Genomic DNA, 18,316 nt, shown 5'->3' with positions numbered 1-18,316 from the left:
ACTTCTCATTTTGTCCCTATAGCCGATCTTTATCTCATTCTGTCCCTATAGCTGATCTACTTCTCATTCTGTCCCTATATATGATCTACCTCTTATTCTGTCCCTATAACTGATCTACTTCTCATTCTGTCCCTATAGCTGATCTACTTCTCATTTTGTCCCTATAGCTCATCTACTTCTCATTCTATCTCTATAGCTGATCTTTCTCTCATTCTGTTCCTATAGCTGATCTACCTCTCATTCTGTCCCTATAGCTTATCTACTTCTCATTCTGTCCCTATAGCTAATATTTCTCTCATTCTGTCCCTATAGCTCATCTACTTCTCATTTTGTCCCTATAGCCAATCTTTATCTCATTCTGTACCTATAGCTGATCTACCTCTCATTCTGTCCCTATAGCTGATCTACTTCTCATTCTGTCCCTATAGCTGATCTACTTCTCATTTTGTCCCTATAGCTGATCTACTTCTCATTCTGTCCCTATAGCTTTACATTATACAGACAAATGTCTTGGGACAGCAGACTTTTCCTGCTATATGTGTTTTGTTTTCCAAACTGTTACTACAAAGCCGGAGGCACACAATTGTATAGGACGCCTTTGGATGCGCTATAACAAAATTTTTCGTTCACTTAAACTTGCAAACCCAAACCTGTTTCAGCATGGCAATGCCCCTGTGCAGACAGTGAGGAAGATCTTAAGTAGCCTGCTATAGAGCTCTGATCTTTACACTTTGGGATGAATGTGAAAATTGACTGCACCTCAGGCCTCCTCACCTACATCAGTACTTGACTTTATAACACATTTGTGGCTGATGAACACAAATGATTACAAGCACACTTAAAAATCTAGTGAAACATCTTCCCAGAATAGTTCAGGGGATCAAATTGTGACTACATGTGGAGGGGCAATGCTCAAAAAGCACAAACTGTATTTATGACCAGGTGTATAGTCTCTCTCTCTCTCTCTCTCTCTCTCTCTCTCTCTCTCTCTCATTGTACTTTTTTTTCTGAAGCTGACTCATTGTTCTTCTTGTTGCTGATCTTCTTGTGCTGATCTCTCTCTAATTCTGAGTCTAATTCTGAGTTCTCTCAATTTTTCAAAAAAGATATTTCTCTACTGGACCCCAATTCTGCTATAGCTGCAAATGTCCACACAGTTTCTTTTGACGTTGTTTCGGAAAATCATGATCAAGCTGGATTAATCATTAAGCATCGCTTCTAGCGGGGCACTTACTCTCTTTATGCTGATCCATGCATCTCTTCTATCTCTCTGTCTCTCTCGCTCTATTACACCACATAAAAACATACAGGCTTGTATAGTTGTTTGCTTTTGCTTAAGGGAGCAGTGAAGCAAGCTCTCTTTCTCATACTTATTCTGTCCGTCTGACACATTCTCTGCCTCTCCCTTGCTCCCTCTCTCCCCTTCTCTTTTTCCCTTCCTCCCTCACTCTCTCTCTTTATCCCTCTGTCTCACACACATACACACAATCTCCATCGCGCCAGCCAATCCAAGCTTCAGTGACACCAACAAGAAGAAGAAAAAAGGTGACAGCTTTCCTGGATATCTGAAAAGGTACAGTTGGATGCACTCTGCATTTTTTACGCATATTCTTTATTCTCGGCTTTCCTACTTCAGCCCCGGATGCTGATCCTGTCTGCTGATTTGGCTTTACTATCTGTTCTCATTGATGAAATCCATGGAAGTCCCACTTGTCCTGCCTGTCCTAGTTTTTTTCTTACAGGGAAGATCTCATGACTTATTCTATCTTATTTTTCTCATAAAAACAAAAACATTTTCAAAGTCAAGATTGCAAATAAATATTGGCAAAAAGATAAAGAATAAGTAAAGCATGTAAGCTTTGTGAATTTCTAATTTCATCAATAACCGGATCGATGGCATCGTTTGTCAGTCAGGCTTATGTGTCAAGGTCAGTGTAGGAGAAATTAATGAGTAGAAATATGAGGATATGATTCAAGCTTGACATGGCCATGGCAGTGCACTGAATCAGACTATTTTTTAGTAAATTGCTGCTTTGAATAGACTTCCTCTTCATGCTTTAAAGAACATGCTCTCTAGAGTCTGCAGATCAGTCACGGTACTTGGAGCAGCTGTAAATGTGCTCGAGAACAGTAAAAGGAAGATATAGGGTGTATCCCGTGGGCTTACTGTTACTGTGTTTTACATTTATTTAAAATGTATCTGAACTATTGCAATTATCAACATGAATCACCATGTTACATACATAACCATTTCACAAGTATGATTTGTTTTTCCATTGGATCATAGTCCATTTTGATCTAAGCATCAAATAAGCCAAATGTTTTGTGGTTTTTGGATTAAACTTAAAATAACAGGTCTGGACAATTTGCCATGATCCCACTATGAATGGATTATAACAAGTTGTGTCTGGTGGGTACATGCTGTAGTAGAATCTTAATTGCATTAACCCTAATCCCTGTGCTGAACATGTGCTCGCTGCATCTTGTTCCCCTTTACCTTTATTATGCAGCTTCTAAACTGTTTTCTTGCGTTTCAGCGTTCTACACTATTTTATATCACCAGCTTGTTTATTAACTGCCTCTTTTTGCATCTTATGAATAGGATTTGCTCCTGGGTCACTCATGCTGTGCTCAGGCTAATAGCAAACGCAGGCACCAGAGGTATTATTCGTTATTAGGTGATTTGTTTCGTTCACTGGCTGAGAGGTGATTTATAATCCTCACTGACTAACAAGTGATTTATTTTTCACACTTGTTAATAAGAGATTCATGCTTCAGTAGTTGGCAGGAGGTGTATACACTGCATCTGGCAACATAAGATATATGTCCTCTTCTGGTTATGAAAGGTATACGCAAATCCATTCAAAGCCATTGAGATTTATAATCCCTATTAATGACTATAAATATATACTTCATATTGATTAATAGAGAAATCTATTAATCTGTAACTGAAGGTTGTAAGTTTAAATCCCAGCCACACTAAGGTGGAACTCATTGGCCCCTGAGTAAGGCCCTTGTCCCCATCGCTTCTCAGTTGTATAAATGTGCTAAAAGTAAGTTGCTCTGGATAAGGGCGTCTACCAAATGCCATAAATGTAAATAAGTGATGATCAATTTATGCTGATTCATGAGAAATGTCATTTCAATTATTTGAAATGGAAATTACACACTCAATAATAAGTCTACTAGATATTCTATTAATCATTTCTATACTTAGAAATGATTAATAGAATATCCATATTCTACAAAAATAATAGAAATGTATACTAAGTAAAAAGTAATGGGAAATACATAATTAATGTATAATAGTATATTAGCTGAAAGTCCCTACTCAATACCAAGTACTTGAAAAGTATAGATAATAAATATTTAGGCAGTCATGCTCCTTCAGAAGTACCCAAAACCCCAAAAATGTTTAGTAATAAAACATGGATACTCAATAAAGAGGCAATTCATACTACAGTACATACTGGGAAATGTATTTTCAATAATGTAATGCATGCACAATATTGAGTCATAATTTATACATCATACATACATTTTTACGACTTGCATTCATACAACTCTGTAGTTACAGGGTTTAGGGCCTTGCTCAGGGGCCCAGGAATGACAGCTTGGTGTGGCTGGGATTTGAACTCATGACCTTCAGATCTGATGTCCAATGCCTTAACTACTAAGCTCCACCTCCCCACATTTACTTAGTAGGTACGATGTGTAAAAAGTATGTTCAGTAATGAGTAATGGGAAATGTATACTTTAACATGTATATATTTAAATGTAATTGCTGAGCACTGTATTGAGATTTGCAATATGAGATCTTTACATCTTCAGAAGTGAAGAATTCCAGTAAATAATCTGAAATTAATCCATCACACAGACTTATTATGGAATTTATGGTCCTATTTGAGAAATCAATGTTTAATATTGAGAAAATAAAAACTCTTCCATGCATCAAACTCAATAGTGCAAAATCATACTCTATAGTAAGTCAAAGTTGTTCGCTTAACAGATGATAAAAATATTTCAAATTCATGCTTATTTGTATTAGAGTTATAAAACATCTTTAATTATCAGAAACAAACTCATCATACAGTAGGTATATTTAGGCATATAATATAAATGCATTATCCGATTAGTTATAGGAGTCCATATGGCAGTAATCTAGGCAGTATAAACTGGTGGGATCGGAGACCCTTTGCCACTAAAGAATTTTCATGCTGATTCTAATGTAGTCTGTTTCCAGGTGTGAAATCACCATGGTAACAAGGCTGTATGTAGGCCGAGCAGACGGGGGATGCGAGCGTCTGTGTACTCAGGAACGTGCAGACATACCGCTTCCTGTCCTCGTCCTCCATATGACCCAGGCTGCAAGTTGTTTTGTCTGTCTAAAACGTCTAATCTTGTGAAAGAGTAACTAGATACTAGCTACTATATAGAAGCACTTGCAATTTTTTTTTGCAAGCCAGATTTCTGTTTCTCATGCAATCACATGACAAGCCACCTCATCCGTAGCCACCTCCATGATGTCAGCTCCTCACAACAGACAGATTGTTCATGATAATGAATGTACTTTCTTCTGTGAGTGAATAGTCTCCTTGTCAGAGTGTGCTGTCTCTCATTCGGACATTCATTTGATGCAATTACACACCAGCTCATGCAAGGAATTGAACAGATGACAGTTTTCCTCAGAGAATGTTAAATAAATTTGGCTTTAAGCTGTATTCTACGATTTATACACAGTTTGACATGTCAAAGCTGTGCAATTGTATTATTTATTCAAAGTAGACCTATAAAAACTAGTTTCTAGTTGCTTCAGATCAGTCTTTGCATTACATATTTCTAGCCCAAAGCTGATTTCTATCTTTAGCTAAAATGTTCAGCTTTTTAATGCCAACATATGGCACAGGTGTAGTCCCACCAAAGACAGACAGTGGTTTAGGTTTGATGTAAAAGAAATACAGTGCTGGCTGCAAAGCAAAACAGAAATTAATATTAAACCATTGTTCTAAGACTTTCTTGTTACTATAGTAACAGCTCATTTACAGGGACTTTTCTGATGTATAGTGAACATAATCTAATACCTTAATCTAGTACCTCCCACGCCTCTCTCATAGGGCTACTCGGCAGGCGCAGCCCCAAACCCAACTCACCACCTCCCATCGGGAGGTACAGAAACAAAGCGTCATGTCTCACACTTCCCCTGTCAGGGATTATGCCCGGCGCTTTGTGCCGAAGACCTGTGAAGTGACAGATCTAAGGACTGTCATCTTCAATAAGGCGAAAAAGTCCTGACATAGGACATTCTGGGGATCCGGTTGTGAAGGGGCTTGTTGCACTGTAGTATCCGGTGCCCACCCTGCCCCGGCCCCTCAGGGACCTGGTCCGTTAACCCTGCCACTGAATGTGCTTCAGGGCACGGCCAGCTCTAGCGAGCATCCTCCTCGGTCTCCTCTGGCTCTGCCAGTCGTGTCTCAGTGGGTCCAGTCCACAGTATAGTGAGACTACTCAATTCATTTTGAGTCTTGTCCGCCCTATTTTGATGGGTTTCTTCCCACTCTGGTGGAACTGAGCAGACTCTGTTCATGGAACGTAAGCGCTCTCCTGAGGAAGGAGGCCATTGAGGTGGTCTCTCCATCAGAACGACAGTCCGGGTTCTACAGGGGTAGTTCATTGATGCCAGAAAGGACAGTGCATTTTATTTTGGATCTACTTCAGCTGAACTGCTCACTCGTGAGACCTAGGTTCAGGATGTTGACCCTAAAGCAGGTCGTGTCTCAAATCAGATCCGAGGGGTACTTTCATGTATCCATACTTTCATTTTACAGAAAGTTTCTGGGGTTCGCTTTCAGGGCCGAAACTTACCAGTATTGGGTTCTTCCTTTGGCCTCACCCTGCACCTTTACAAAATGTGTCGATGTGGCTCTGGTCTCCCTGAGACTTCAGGGCATCCGCATCCTCAACTATATCGGCCATTAGTTGATATTAGCATTAGTTGATCAGAGCAGTTAGCAGTCCAGCTTCGAGATGTCATTTTTGCATTTGTGCTTTCTCTATTATAGAGACCCACCTATCTCGCCGTCATATGGGATTCGACTACTTTGCGTGTGCAGTTTTCCCCTGCCTGCATTGTGGCCATTCTTATGACTATCAGGAAGGTCCTTGAAGGACAGCCTCTCAATGTGAAGCAGTCCCAGAACCCCGGAAGAGTGCTCTCCTGGAGTGGAGCAATCAAATAAAAATGCGAGCAGAATGTGCGAGGCACAATGATCGCAGCTCAATATGCGCAGGTCATGCACATGATGTGCAGCTAATCTGCGTGGAAAGTGCGCAGTCAGCTTCCTCGAGAATCAACCTAGCTCCACCCCAACTCCATAGCTCCTCAAGTCTAGCTCCCAAAGCATGCCCCCTCCTCCTCAGAGGAAGAGAGGCGGAGCTAATGCTCTCATCGCCGGGGGATGAAACCGCCGAAAGGCATGCTTCCGGGCCTGTGAGCGAGTGCTGCACCGAGCAGGTGAGGTTGGAGAAGGGGACCATTTGTGAGCCACAGAAACTTCAGCGGGAGCGAGGCCAGAATTGCGAGGGACACAAGCTCTCTTCTCTGAGAGTGCCGCTCGGCAGTGGAGCAATGGCATTAACATGCAGCCGGCTCTCTCGAAAACTGCCAGGATTTTTTATGAACAATTGACAGACAATTTATCACATACAAATAGAGCGCTTAGTGAACAAATAGAAGCTTAGAAGTTATTCAATACTTGAAATATGGAAAGAAAAGGAACTGTTTATTGATGTAAGAAAGAAAGAAAGAAAGAAAGAAAGAAAGAAAGAAAGAAAGAAAGAAAGAAAGAAAGAAAGACAGATGGGAGGGCCAAACAGCTAATAAAAAGAAAGAGGCATGCAACCAAATAACATGGGGAAAAGGAAGGAAGAAAGGAAGGAAGGAAGGCAGGAAAGAAAGAAAGAAAGAAAGAAAGAAAGAAAGAAAGAAAGAAAGAAAGAAAGAAAGAAAGAAAGAAAGAAAATAAGACAGATGGGAGGGGCCAAACAGCTAATGAAAACTAAACAAGCATGCAAACAAATAACATGGGGAAAAGGAAGGAAGCAAGGAAGACAGATGGGAGGGGCCAAACTGCTAATGAAAACTAAACAAGCATGCTAACAAATAACATGGGGGAAAGAAAGAAAGAAAGAAAGAAAGAAAGAAAGAAAGAAAGAAAGAAAGAAAGAAAGAAAGAAGAAAGAAAGAAAGAAAGAAAGAAAGAAAGAAAGAAAGAAAGAAAGAAAGAAAGAAAGAAAGAAAGAAAGAAAGAAAGAAAGAAAGAAAGAAAGAAAGAAAGAAAAATGACAATTCGTATTTTTGACAAATTACGATGAATAAAGTGTTTTAGCACCTGATGTTGTTGGTTTATTTTAGCAGAAATGTGACTCATGGGTGAGCTTATTATCGAATTTATATCCCAAAACACCGCACCCCAGAGGCTTCACATGTTTTATTCAGTTTGATGGTGATTGGACCAGCCCAAAAGTGGATCTTTCTGTTTATAGTTTTATGATTGCTTTTCACTTTTCAGCTCATAGTGAAAGTGCAGGCTTAAAATAGCAGCCCAAGTGAAGCGAGGCAAGAGAAAGCTGAGAGATCTGTGGCTCGGGTCTATTATGAAATGCGGCTTCCTTATCCAGGCTCGGGAGAATGAAACATGGCAGACTGGATTGTCTGGCTTTCATTCATGCCATGTGAGCTTCTGTGTGAGTGTGTGTGTGTGTGTGAGAGAGCGAGAGAGAGAGAGAGAGGGAAAGAAAAAGATCTAGCTTTTCATTGAAACATTAGACTTCCCCATTAAAAAGGAATCAGGAATAAACATTGCATCGAAAGAATCTATTCAATATTAAATGTTATTATGCGCTTGCTTTATTTTGATTAAGACTGCACAAGACATGTATAATTTAGTCAAAAACCTAATTCAAAGGTGTGAGACATGCTAGGATAAGAGAATCTATAAATGGAGATGACTTTTCTTTTTCGTTCTCTCCACCTTGCCCACATTTGGTTTACAGATTCGCTCGCTATCTCATTTTCGCAGGCAGATTTACAGCTCTTCGTTTCAATCCATCGCCTCCTTCAAGGTGACTCTGTGCATTTATCTGTAGCCGGTCCAGTAGAGTAAGCCAGATCTAGCAAGCTTCTTCAAGCTTTTATTTCTTTATGCAGATCTGTAGATGGTCATTAATTTCACAAGCATTGTGTCCTGCATTGACCCCGAACTTTATCTTGGGTGTAATACTGGCTAGCTTTTATGGTCTTTTCTATAGAATAATAAATTGGGCATCAATTCACATTCCTGTAAGCATTTAGACCCACAAGAAAGGGTTGTACATCTTTATAAACTCAGAAATTTGGAGTAAACCCTAATTCTTTGGTTTTTAATATCTGCTTAGTATCATATCTTAAATTGTATAATAAAAGTCACAATCAATATAATATGGTGTGCATAAATGCGCCTTTTTCCCTGGAAAAGGGTGTTTATGTAGAGGTTTTATGAGCCAGTGTGAATTAGGGATGTACCAAATATTTGCCAACCGAAATAATCCGGCCAAAAATAGCACCAAAAAAAAACACTGTGAAAAGACTAAGTAATTTTTACCGGTGACGCGATCAAATAGCAACCAGCTTGAGAGAGAGGTACAGTCTGCAGTGTGAAAGCATTTGACAAATTTCAGATAACAATGAGGAGAATTACAAACGCAACAGCACCCTGTAAAAGGTTATTCAGTACATCATTTAATCATTTGACAAGACAAAAACACAATGATACAAGAATACAAAGAGCTAAACCAAAATAATATCAAAGTCCAATAATCATAGCAATAAATCTAAAAAATAAATGAGACAAAGGAATAACAAATAAATAAATAATATATTAAAAGTAAGCACACAAAACAAGAATATAAAATCATCAGCCCATCATGAACCTCTTGACACAGCTATTTGCCCCTCAGTCCGTTCCGTCTCATACAGTATAACTAAACCAGTTGTTTAGTTGTTAAAGGGAATGCGTATCTCTTGTAAACTGATTGGTAGATGTTCCATAACAGACCCACACATCTGTGCCAATGCCCTCTCAAATGAACTAACATCCATTTACAACACAAAAGACTTATTCACAAAGACTTCCTGCCATGTGTGAACCCTCCTTATACAGCACAGTAGCTTTCAAATCTCTAAAAGCCTTATCAAGGAGGAAGTTGTTGTGCTGAAGAGTCGATTAACTCATTTATATTTAACATTATGCAAATAAAACCCCACAATTGTTACTGGCTGTTAAATAAATACACATGGCTCTTTTGCTATGTAAACTTGATTACCTCATTACATTGAACTTGCTGCTGCGTTAGCTAGCACAGAGATGAGAATTGGAGCAGCTGATGAACAATTGTTAAACTTTATAAAGAGAAAGTATAAATCACAATTTACCACAGATCGTGTTGTGGTTCGTTAGCTACTGAGCTGGATGCTGGCTAGCAGTCAGACCAGTGATAATCATGTTGCTACGAAGCAAGTTAAGCTCTTGCTGGCACACAGGAGAGAAACAGAACAGCTAAATATAATTTGTGGAAATGAATCATTAATGAACCAATGAGATAAGATAAATGACAATTTAGTGTACACTCCCAATGTAACATGCTAGCTTGGGAGCTGGATAGTAACTAGCATTGGTCTTTTTGCTAAAATTGGTTCTTGCTAGCACACAAGAAAGAAAGAGATGAAAACAGCTGATTGATGTTTGTGGAACATTACTTTTTTATGAACCGAAGAGAAAGTATAACTCACAATTTAGAACATTCTAGCATTGTGGTTGTCTTGTCAGTATGTATTTCTATGAATTTTTAACTAAACAATTTTATTTAAATAAAAGGGGCAAATAGGCTTTAACTTGTATGTGTACAGAGTGAAATCTTTTCCTGACATATACCAGTGATGTAAGGACCCCATGATATAGTGTCTCTTGAGCACAGAGGCTCAAGGGCCTTGCTCAAGGGCCCAAGAGTGGCAACTAGAGGATACTGGGGCTTGAACCTACGACCTTCTGATCAGTAACCCAGCTATCACCTCAAACTTTTAAACTCAAACATTAGACCTAAAAGAATGTTAATTAACCACATTAATTAATCCATTATTCCCAAGAAACTACGTCATGTAAAATAACATTGCAAGAAGCATTAGAGGCGATTAGATGATATCCAGGGGGAGGTCTCATCACTATCTTATAACAAATGTATGCAGCATCAACAAGAGTCTTGTGAATGGCGATTGAAGGCATTGTGAAAGGCTCAGCTCAGGTTTCTCAGGTGTGTAACCTGACCAGTAGTCGTGTGGCTCTTTAAAAAAAAAACTGGGTGTTCAGTTGTCCGTGTTGGAAACTGGAGCAGATCAGGGACCCGAGTCTCTCACTACTTTGTCACTCACTATGAAGAAACTTCACTCTGGACAACCATTGACTTCTTATCATAATTTAAACTGAAAGATTTGGAAAGATGTATCTCCCAAACATTCAGAGCCATACAGCAGCACTTTGATGCACCACACACGTTGCTTTTATTTTGGTTTCACGTGTCAGGTGCTTAACAGAATGAATAGCTGTCTGATTGACTGATATAGGACGCGCTTGTAAATGATATGCTGAAGTCATTGAACGGTGTTAGTCAGCTGTGCGTCAACGGCTGACATTTATGACTTTAGTTTTTGGTCTTTTGCACGTGAATCATATCTGAAGGGCTTTAATATTCATATCTCAAAATCATGACCTCAGAGGTCTTTTGAGACGGCTGTAAATAGACCATTACAGATGGCTGGTAAATACTTTATTTGTGTGGGTTCAAGAATGCTTTACACTCACCTCACACAGTCGTGTTTGGATCATCACTGCTCATTTATCCTTTTCAGAATGATGAAAAATGGCATTAAGGATATTTTGCTCATCTAGAAAGAATAATATCCCTAAATTATTGTTAATATTTTTAGTTTCTTTGGAAAATAGAATAATTAATTTTTAACTAAAGGATTTAAAGACAATTTTTTTAAAGGCTCTTCATCCTTTTCCCTTTCAGACATTCTCTACTTATCTTTTATAGTAAGCACAATATTATATCTTAAATATTTTATTATGAATGCCTTTACCCTTCTTATTCACGTTTTTGATGATTTTTGATGATTTGGATCGGGTTGGATGGGGAGCGTCGGTGCACAACCATTTTCAAAGCTTCAGATGTTCAATCGGGTTCAAGTCTGGGCTCTGGCTGGGTCACTCAAGGACATTTACAGAGTCATCCCATAGCCACTCCTTTGTTATCTTGGCTGTGGGCTTAGGGTCATTGTCTTATTGGAAGATGAACCATCGCCCAATTCTAAGGTCCAAAGCACAGGAGCAGGTTTTCATCAAGGATGTCTCTGTACACTTCTGCATTCATCTTGCCCTCAATCCTGACTAGTCTCCCAGTTCCTGCCACTGAAATCATCCCCACAGCATGATGCTGCCACCACCATGCTTAACTGTAGGGATGGTATTAGCCAGATGATAAGTGGTACCTGATTTCCTCTAGACATGACACTTGGCATTCATGCCAAAGAGTACAATCTCTGTTTCTCATGGTCTTTTGGGAAACTCCAGGCTGGCTGTCATCTGCCTTTTACTGAGGAGTGGCTTCCATCTGACCACTCTACTATACAAATCTGATTGGTGAAGTGCTACAGAGATTGTTGTGGTTCTGGGAGGTTCTCCTCTCTCCACAGAGAATTTTTTCTCTTTTAGAATAACTGTAGAAAGGAACACTTTAAGGACAGTAAGGTGAGGTGAGAACCGCCCACTTGATAGCCAGACACTCCTTTTCTACGGTGCTGTACCAGCTTTCATGCATCAACATTTTGCGGCTAATGTACAGCACCGGGCGCTTCTCCCCCTTTATCACCTGGGACAACATGGCCCCCAGCCCCATGTCCGATGTGTCTATCTGCAATACAAAGGGGAGCGAGAAGTCAGGCACATGTAAAAGCAGAGAGCATTTTTTTTTCCTAAACAGACTAGGAAATGCTGGTCAATTCGTTCCCATAATTAGTGAATGGGTAAGGCGGGGACTAACCACCGCCCACACTATGTTTTTCTTACCCAAATCGGACAGTGATGGCTACAAGTGGATATTTGTGGATATCCCCATGCACACATTTTAACTTTGCACCAGGATTTGGTGGATGGGGGTCTGCGTCCATCTGCAATACAAAGGGAGAGAAGTCAGGAGTATGTAAAAACTGTCCACTGCAGAGTGCAGCTTTTACCCAAGAAAAAGCCTGCTGGCACAATTCCGTCCACTGGACCAGCTCTGTTTTCAGTGAGATCGGTCAGCGAGCTGGTGATGTATAATATATACATATATATTATTTATACAATAACCAAATACTTAGGTACAAACCTCTGATAAGCCAGCCCCAGGAACCATAATAGAAGTTCTCTGTGGCTCTTTGGGACCAACAACTGGGTCATTTCCTCTCTGGATCGAGTGTCCTGCTTATAACTTATCTTTAATAACTGCGAAGTAGGGATAGGAAAGCTTGGCTGGACTCGCTGTCCATTGGTTAATCTTACTTGGTTGAAGGCGTGTTGGAGGGTTTCTTCTTGTGTCTGCTCCAGGGGAATATCCCCAAGGGGAATTTATCAGATTGAGGGAGGGCAGAGCCATCCTCTTTCATTGGGTCTGTTGAATGCAGAGCTGACATCGACGGCCCAGGCACCGCCTCCCCAACCAACATAGTGCACATCCTACACTGGTTGGCCTCATAGCAGGACCCATCCTCTCAATTCGTTCCCAGAAATAGTGACTGGTAAGGACACTCCACACTTCATACATGCACACATTTCACCTTCACCCGACATGCAGTATTCAAAGCCTTGCATCGCACTAGGGTCATCTGCCCAGCGCCCTCTGTAACGCCTTCCGGTCCTCCGCCTGGGCTCAGATCAGCTCCTGGAACCACTGTTCCTGCTCGGCGTGCACCTGAAGGAGGTCTTGGTGTTGGGTCTGATGAGCGCCTTCACCAGCTCACCCTGTGGCAAATATTCCATGGCGGTTAGTCCTGCTTTCCTTCCTGGGTTTCAGCAAAAGTGTAGGTGAACCAGAGGTTCAGGGAAAGGAATACTCTCAGGACAGTGACCACTTCTAAACAGATCCGTTTCATTTACAGCTTAACGTAAATACACACCCACATGTGCACACTGGCATCTCACAGGGATTCTCTCCAGCGCCCTTCTCTCGCTCCTTTTATCTGTTCCCTCCTCTCACTGCAACAGAGAACACTAATTAGATAAAAGTTCCTCAGGCATGTCATTCTTACTGCTTTTCTCTGCCTGGCCTTTCCTCCATTCACAAACCAATGCCCGGCCACGCCCCCGCTGCCACAGTAACCATTGGTTTCTTGGTCATCTCCTTGACTAAGGCCTTTCTCCCCTCTCTTGATCGCTCAGTTTGTCCGGGCACTCTGCTCTAGGAAGAGTACTGGTGGTTCCAAACGTTGTCCATTTACATTTACCCATACATTTACATTTGTGGCATTAAGCAGATGCCCTTGTCCAGCTTGACGTATAAAAATGCTTTAAGTCTCTAGCAATGATTAAATCGACAGTGGTATGCTAGATTACAAACTTAAGATAAATCAAACTACAACTCTTGATTTTTACAAAGCAAATTTGGAAAGTGCTAATTTAAGTGTTTCAGGAAGAGGTAGGTCAAGTGACATAGCCAGGGACTCCGCAGTTTAGACATCTGAGGGAAGTTCATTTCACCACCTCGGTGCCAGAACAGGGAAGAGCCTTGAAGTATACTTACCTCTTATTCTGAGAGAAGGTGGTACCAGTCGAGCTGTGCTGGAGGATCTCAGACAGCGTGGTGCAGTGCGAGGTGTGATGAGGTTTTGAGGTAATATGGTGCTGATCCATTTTTGGCCTTGTAGGCAAGCATCAGTGTTTTGAATCTGAAAAGTACAGGTGGTGTGGAAGAACTTGGGCAGATTAAACACAAGCCATTTACAGCTGATGGAGGTCACTGTTGTTTCTGTACTGTACAGATCTGTGCCTCGATACAATCCTGTCTCTGAGGTCTACAAACAATTGCTTAGACTTCATGGCTTGGTTTGTGTTCTGACATGCACTGTTAATTGTGGGACCTCAACTAAACAATCAACTAAATTGACTGTGTGTGTGTGTGTGTGTGTGTGTGTGTGTGTGTGTGTGTGTGTGTGTGTATATATATATATATATATATATATATATATATATATATATATATATATATATATATAAAGAAATAAATGAATGCAAGAACATTTGCAAAAGCTTTTCTCTAGATTTAGTATATACCCATGCCAAATTTCTCAGTGCACTGTGCCAAGGGGCTAAGTACCTTATCTTTAATTATATCACTGATTTATCCTGCTGATAAAATGCTCTACTGTTGCTGGATTTAGGCCAGTTCTGCCTCTGACTTGTTATTTATAGCGTGTTCTGATATTTATATATAATTCTTTTTCATTCCTGTTGATCATTTAGGTGTGGAGTGTGAAGTTAGAACAGGAAGTAGAAAAAAACAAGATACTATCCGATGCTCTGCAGAAGTTGGCGACAGAGCATGACCAACTAAAGCAAAAGCTTTCCAGCGGCAGAAAATTGCCAACTCAGAGTGCACCTGCCGAGGATGAATTTTACGATGCTCTCTCTGGTGAGTGATCTCCAGTCCTGAGGATTTCCACTTCCTGAACAGACAGCAATCTTCTAATTATATCTGTATTTTATTCTTTAAAAAAATCAAGGCATAATTTGCTTAAAGTACATTGATAATAGTGCAAAAATGAATGCATTAATGGCTATAGGATTCATTAAAGCTTCCAGTAAAATGGTTTTCTGCTCATGACAAAGCTCAAATCTCATGTCCATGTGTACATTTATATGTAACAGAATGAACCTTTTCATTAATGCAATAAACACAACCAAACTGGAAAACATCCCTCATCTGATTTTGTAGAATTTCTTTCAGCCTATAAGCAATAGACACATTTCAGACTGCAAATGTACACAATGTCAATTAAATACTAGAATTTATTTTGTAAATATTTAATACATTGTACTGTTTACAGAATATAAATCCATTGGAACCATTTATAAGCCATTCTATACTGTACATTACTCATGTTGTTGTTTTCTGTAAAGAGAAGGCTTTAATGCGTATATGTCTAGAGTCTGACCATAATCTGTATGATTCAGAAACTTGAGGCCAGAAAAGTGTAGTAGGGTCGTACACCACAGGTAGAGCATCTAAAGCTGGGTCCAAGTTTTACAAATCAGACATCCAGCTAGTTTATTGACAGTAAATAAAAATTTTCTGTAGTCCGACAGCACACTCACATGTTATTTTTCCTGTTTGATAGCTGCTTTAAACAAGACTTGTAAAGCTGCAGGTAAACCTTTTAAGCCCTGATTATGTCTTTCTCTGATAATAGCTATTTATTGTTTTTTTCTCATTGAACAGAAGTAAAAGGAAAGGATGCTTTCGAAAAGAATACAATTAAATAATTAAGCATGTGGCCAGAAAAGAGCACAAGAGAGAGACCCAATATGAAACAATGCTTAATGCAGAGTGTGTAGCATCTGCGTATTAAATCGCCATTACACAAGAGATGATTTTATTCCTTCAGGATCTTATGAGACATGATTTTGTTCTGTGAGCACATGCAGACCTGCGATATTCTCACAAACATTAAATAGCTCTCGATGTCTCAGTGTGAAAAGTTGATTTCACCATACTTTTCCTACCAAAAGGAAATGTTTTGCTGTTTCAAAGAAACTCGATATGAAATGATCTCTAAGGTTTTAAAATGGATGTAGTATAGGATTGAATAACTGAACAACCAATGACGTCATGACGGCATTAGGGCTCACTTTGTGGGCAATAGGTTCTTAATGTGGGGTCTTAGCCAATGGATCACCAACAGATTTCAGATTTCCCCATATTTTATTACTTGGTATTTAATCATTCAATGTTCTTTATTTATTATTGAGTTCTTATTATTTTTATGCTTTGATTCTGTTTGATTGGGCAACTAATATGAATGCCTGTCATTCTGTCGTAACTTCATAAGTTCTATATCTATCCAATATACTCTATAATCAGAATTTTGCTCTAATGGAAAGGAGCTATCTTAGTGGTTAAGGCATTTTGGATCCATAGATCGTGAGTTTAAATGCCAGCCATACCAAGCTGACACTTCTGCGGTCCCTGAGGGAGGCCCTTAAACTCACAGCTGTTCAGTTGTATGAATTAGATTATAATAGTCACTGTAAGTCACTGTGGATAAGTGTGTCTGCCAAATGCCATAAATGTAAATGTAAATTTAAGTAATGTTTGAAGAAATTTTAAGAAAAGCAAAATATCTGAACATTGATTTTACTTTCATTTTTATAAAATAAATGTATATGGAATTGCTTTAGGCTATAGATTAGTTATAACTGACCATTAACAGGAATCTAATGACAAGCATCTCTTTAGCATCAATAAACTGCAGTAAACACACTTAGCTAACAAATGCCTCAAATCTAAATGTCAAGTGCTCATTCAACTTTAGCAACTAATACAACACGGCAGGATTGTTTGATTTTTGTTTCCCTCACTCTCATGGATGAGGTATGCTGCCTGGCTGCTGTTTCTGTTGGAACTGAATCCCTCAGGTGGAGTTCCACAGGTGCGCCAGGAGAACAGATGGAGGGAGGGAATAAGGGATCTCGGGAGTGAGCAAAGGAGGGACGTAAGGAAGGGAGGGTTCCGTGTGACCCGGTGTGCAGTAACTACGTTACTGACACAGCTGTATGTGTCTCTGTGTGTCGTCTATCCGTTTTGTCCCTTCTGCAGAGTCAGAGTGGGACAGCGGTGTGAGAGGACGTTGCATTAGTGTCCTCTGACTTCGGCTCATCTTCTGTCTCATCTCTACACAAAAACAGAAGCTCTCACTCCTGTCACCATGTCTAGGGAGGAGCGCCATGGAGACAAGACCCACCATAACGGTGTGAAGAAATACAGGTGAGTCTGGAAAGCTCCCAGGATTAAGGCTTGTTTGGCTTTTGTGTGACGTGTGTGTAAGGATTTACACTCGCTCATCCATTAGATGCATTTAGTTTGTATTTTATGGATTATTATTTGCAGATTTAACTGTATTTGACTCATACACCCACATTTGCTGCATACACATACAGTCCTCATGCTTTTTGCATGAGAACGGACCACAAGCTGATCGGTAGTCTTGGTGTCAGGTAACTGTTTCCAAAGCACAAGATCCGCTTCCTGATACAGGCCTTTTATTAACCCGTCGCTTGATTTACGATGGATTTACCCCAGATTACTGATGGTCAAACCTGCAACAGGTTCAATTCTGGAGTCCAAATTTCTGGGGTCTCATTGACTCTAACATTTGTATCTAAACAGTAAATTCATAACATCACTATAGCTGAAAAAAAGTCCTATGTATAGACTTCAATGGTTTCTAGCAGCTAAATATATCTACAAATGTATACATTAATGATTCTGTATTTATGAAACAAACCAAATGATGCATTAGTGTAGTTTGTGAGTCTTTTTGTAAGTCTGTGTTCAAATCACTGCATCTTCAGCAGGCAACATTATCGAAGGCAACTTAGCCATTAAAATAGTTTTGTGTTATCCGTCAAAATGTATCTTAATACTGGTATACTTTTGTCCGACCATGTCAAACGCTAACAGGGAAAATATTTAAGCGTAAATTACATTTGTGTAATTTGTAATTTGTGTAATACATCTGTGTGTAACTGTACAATTTTTGTAAGGAGTCTCCAGTGTAAGGAGTCTCCAGTGTCAGCATGTTAAGGTTATCCTTACTTTATTTGCTACCATTTGCACTTCTGGTAGAGATGCTAAACTGCTTTTAGTTGCTGTGTACCTGTACTATGCAATGACAAAAAAAATCTGCCTTTTAAGTTGTATCTATCTATTCGATAATCAATGACAACAAAACAATTTGTTGCTTGGATTATTTTCCTATACTCACATACCCTTTTTTGTTTTAGTAATATTTTTAGATAAATCTATATTTAAAACTTAAGGTAAAAGCTGAACTTTATACATTTGTATTTTTTTAGTATCCTCAAATGCAGAGGTCCCACCTATCGGGCCCGGACCATGGTAGAGTTGCTACCAGGTTGCCAGAACATTCTGGGGAAAATGTTTATAAATATAACATTGTATTATTTATTGT

The 18,316-nt window shown here is 39.6% G+C and overlaps 1 protein-coding gene across 1 annotated transcript in view; it reads left to right on the top strand.

The window, feature by feature from the left end:
- Positions 1-18,316, top strand: part of LOC124387538 (oxysterol-binding protein-related protein 1) — a 56,644-nt gene that overhangs the window by 22,047 nt on the left and 16,281 nt on the right. Inside the window, exons 16-18 of the mRNA XM_046851950.1 lie at positions 14,589-14,757; positions 16,761-16,873; positions 16,982-17,109. Of these exons, the coding sequence (XP_046707906.1) occupies positions 14,589-14,757; positions 16,761-16,873; positions 16,982-17,109 (410 nt within the window). The remainder of the gene's footprint in view (positions 1-14,588; positions 14,758-16,760; positions 16,874-16,981; positions 17,110-18,316) is intronic.

The sequence above is a fragment of the Silurus meridionalis genome, chromosome 6 (assembly GCF_014805685.1).
Source record: "Silurus meridionalis isolate SWU-2019-XX chromosome 6, ASM1480568v1, whole genome shotgun sequence".
In the NCBI taxonomy this organism is placed as follows: domain Eukaryota; kingdom Metazoa; phylum Chordata; class Actinopteri; order Siluriformes; family Siluridae; genus Silurus; species Silurus meridionalis.
Note: the sequence above shows the minus strand (reverse complement) of the source record. Positions and strands in the feature narration are given on the sequence as shown.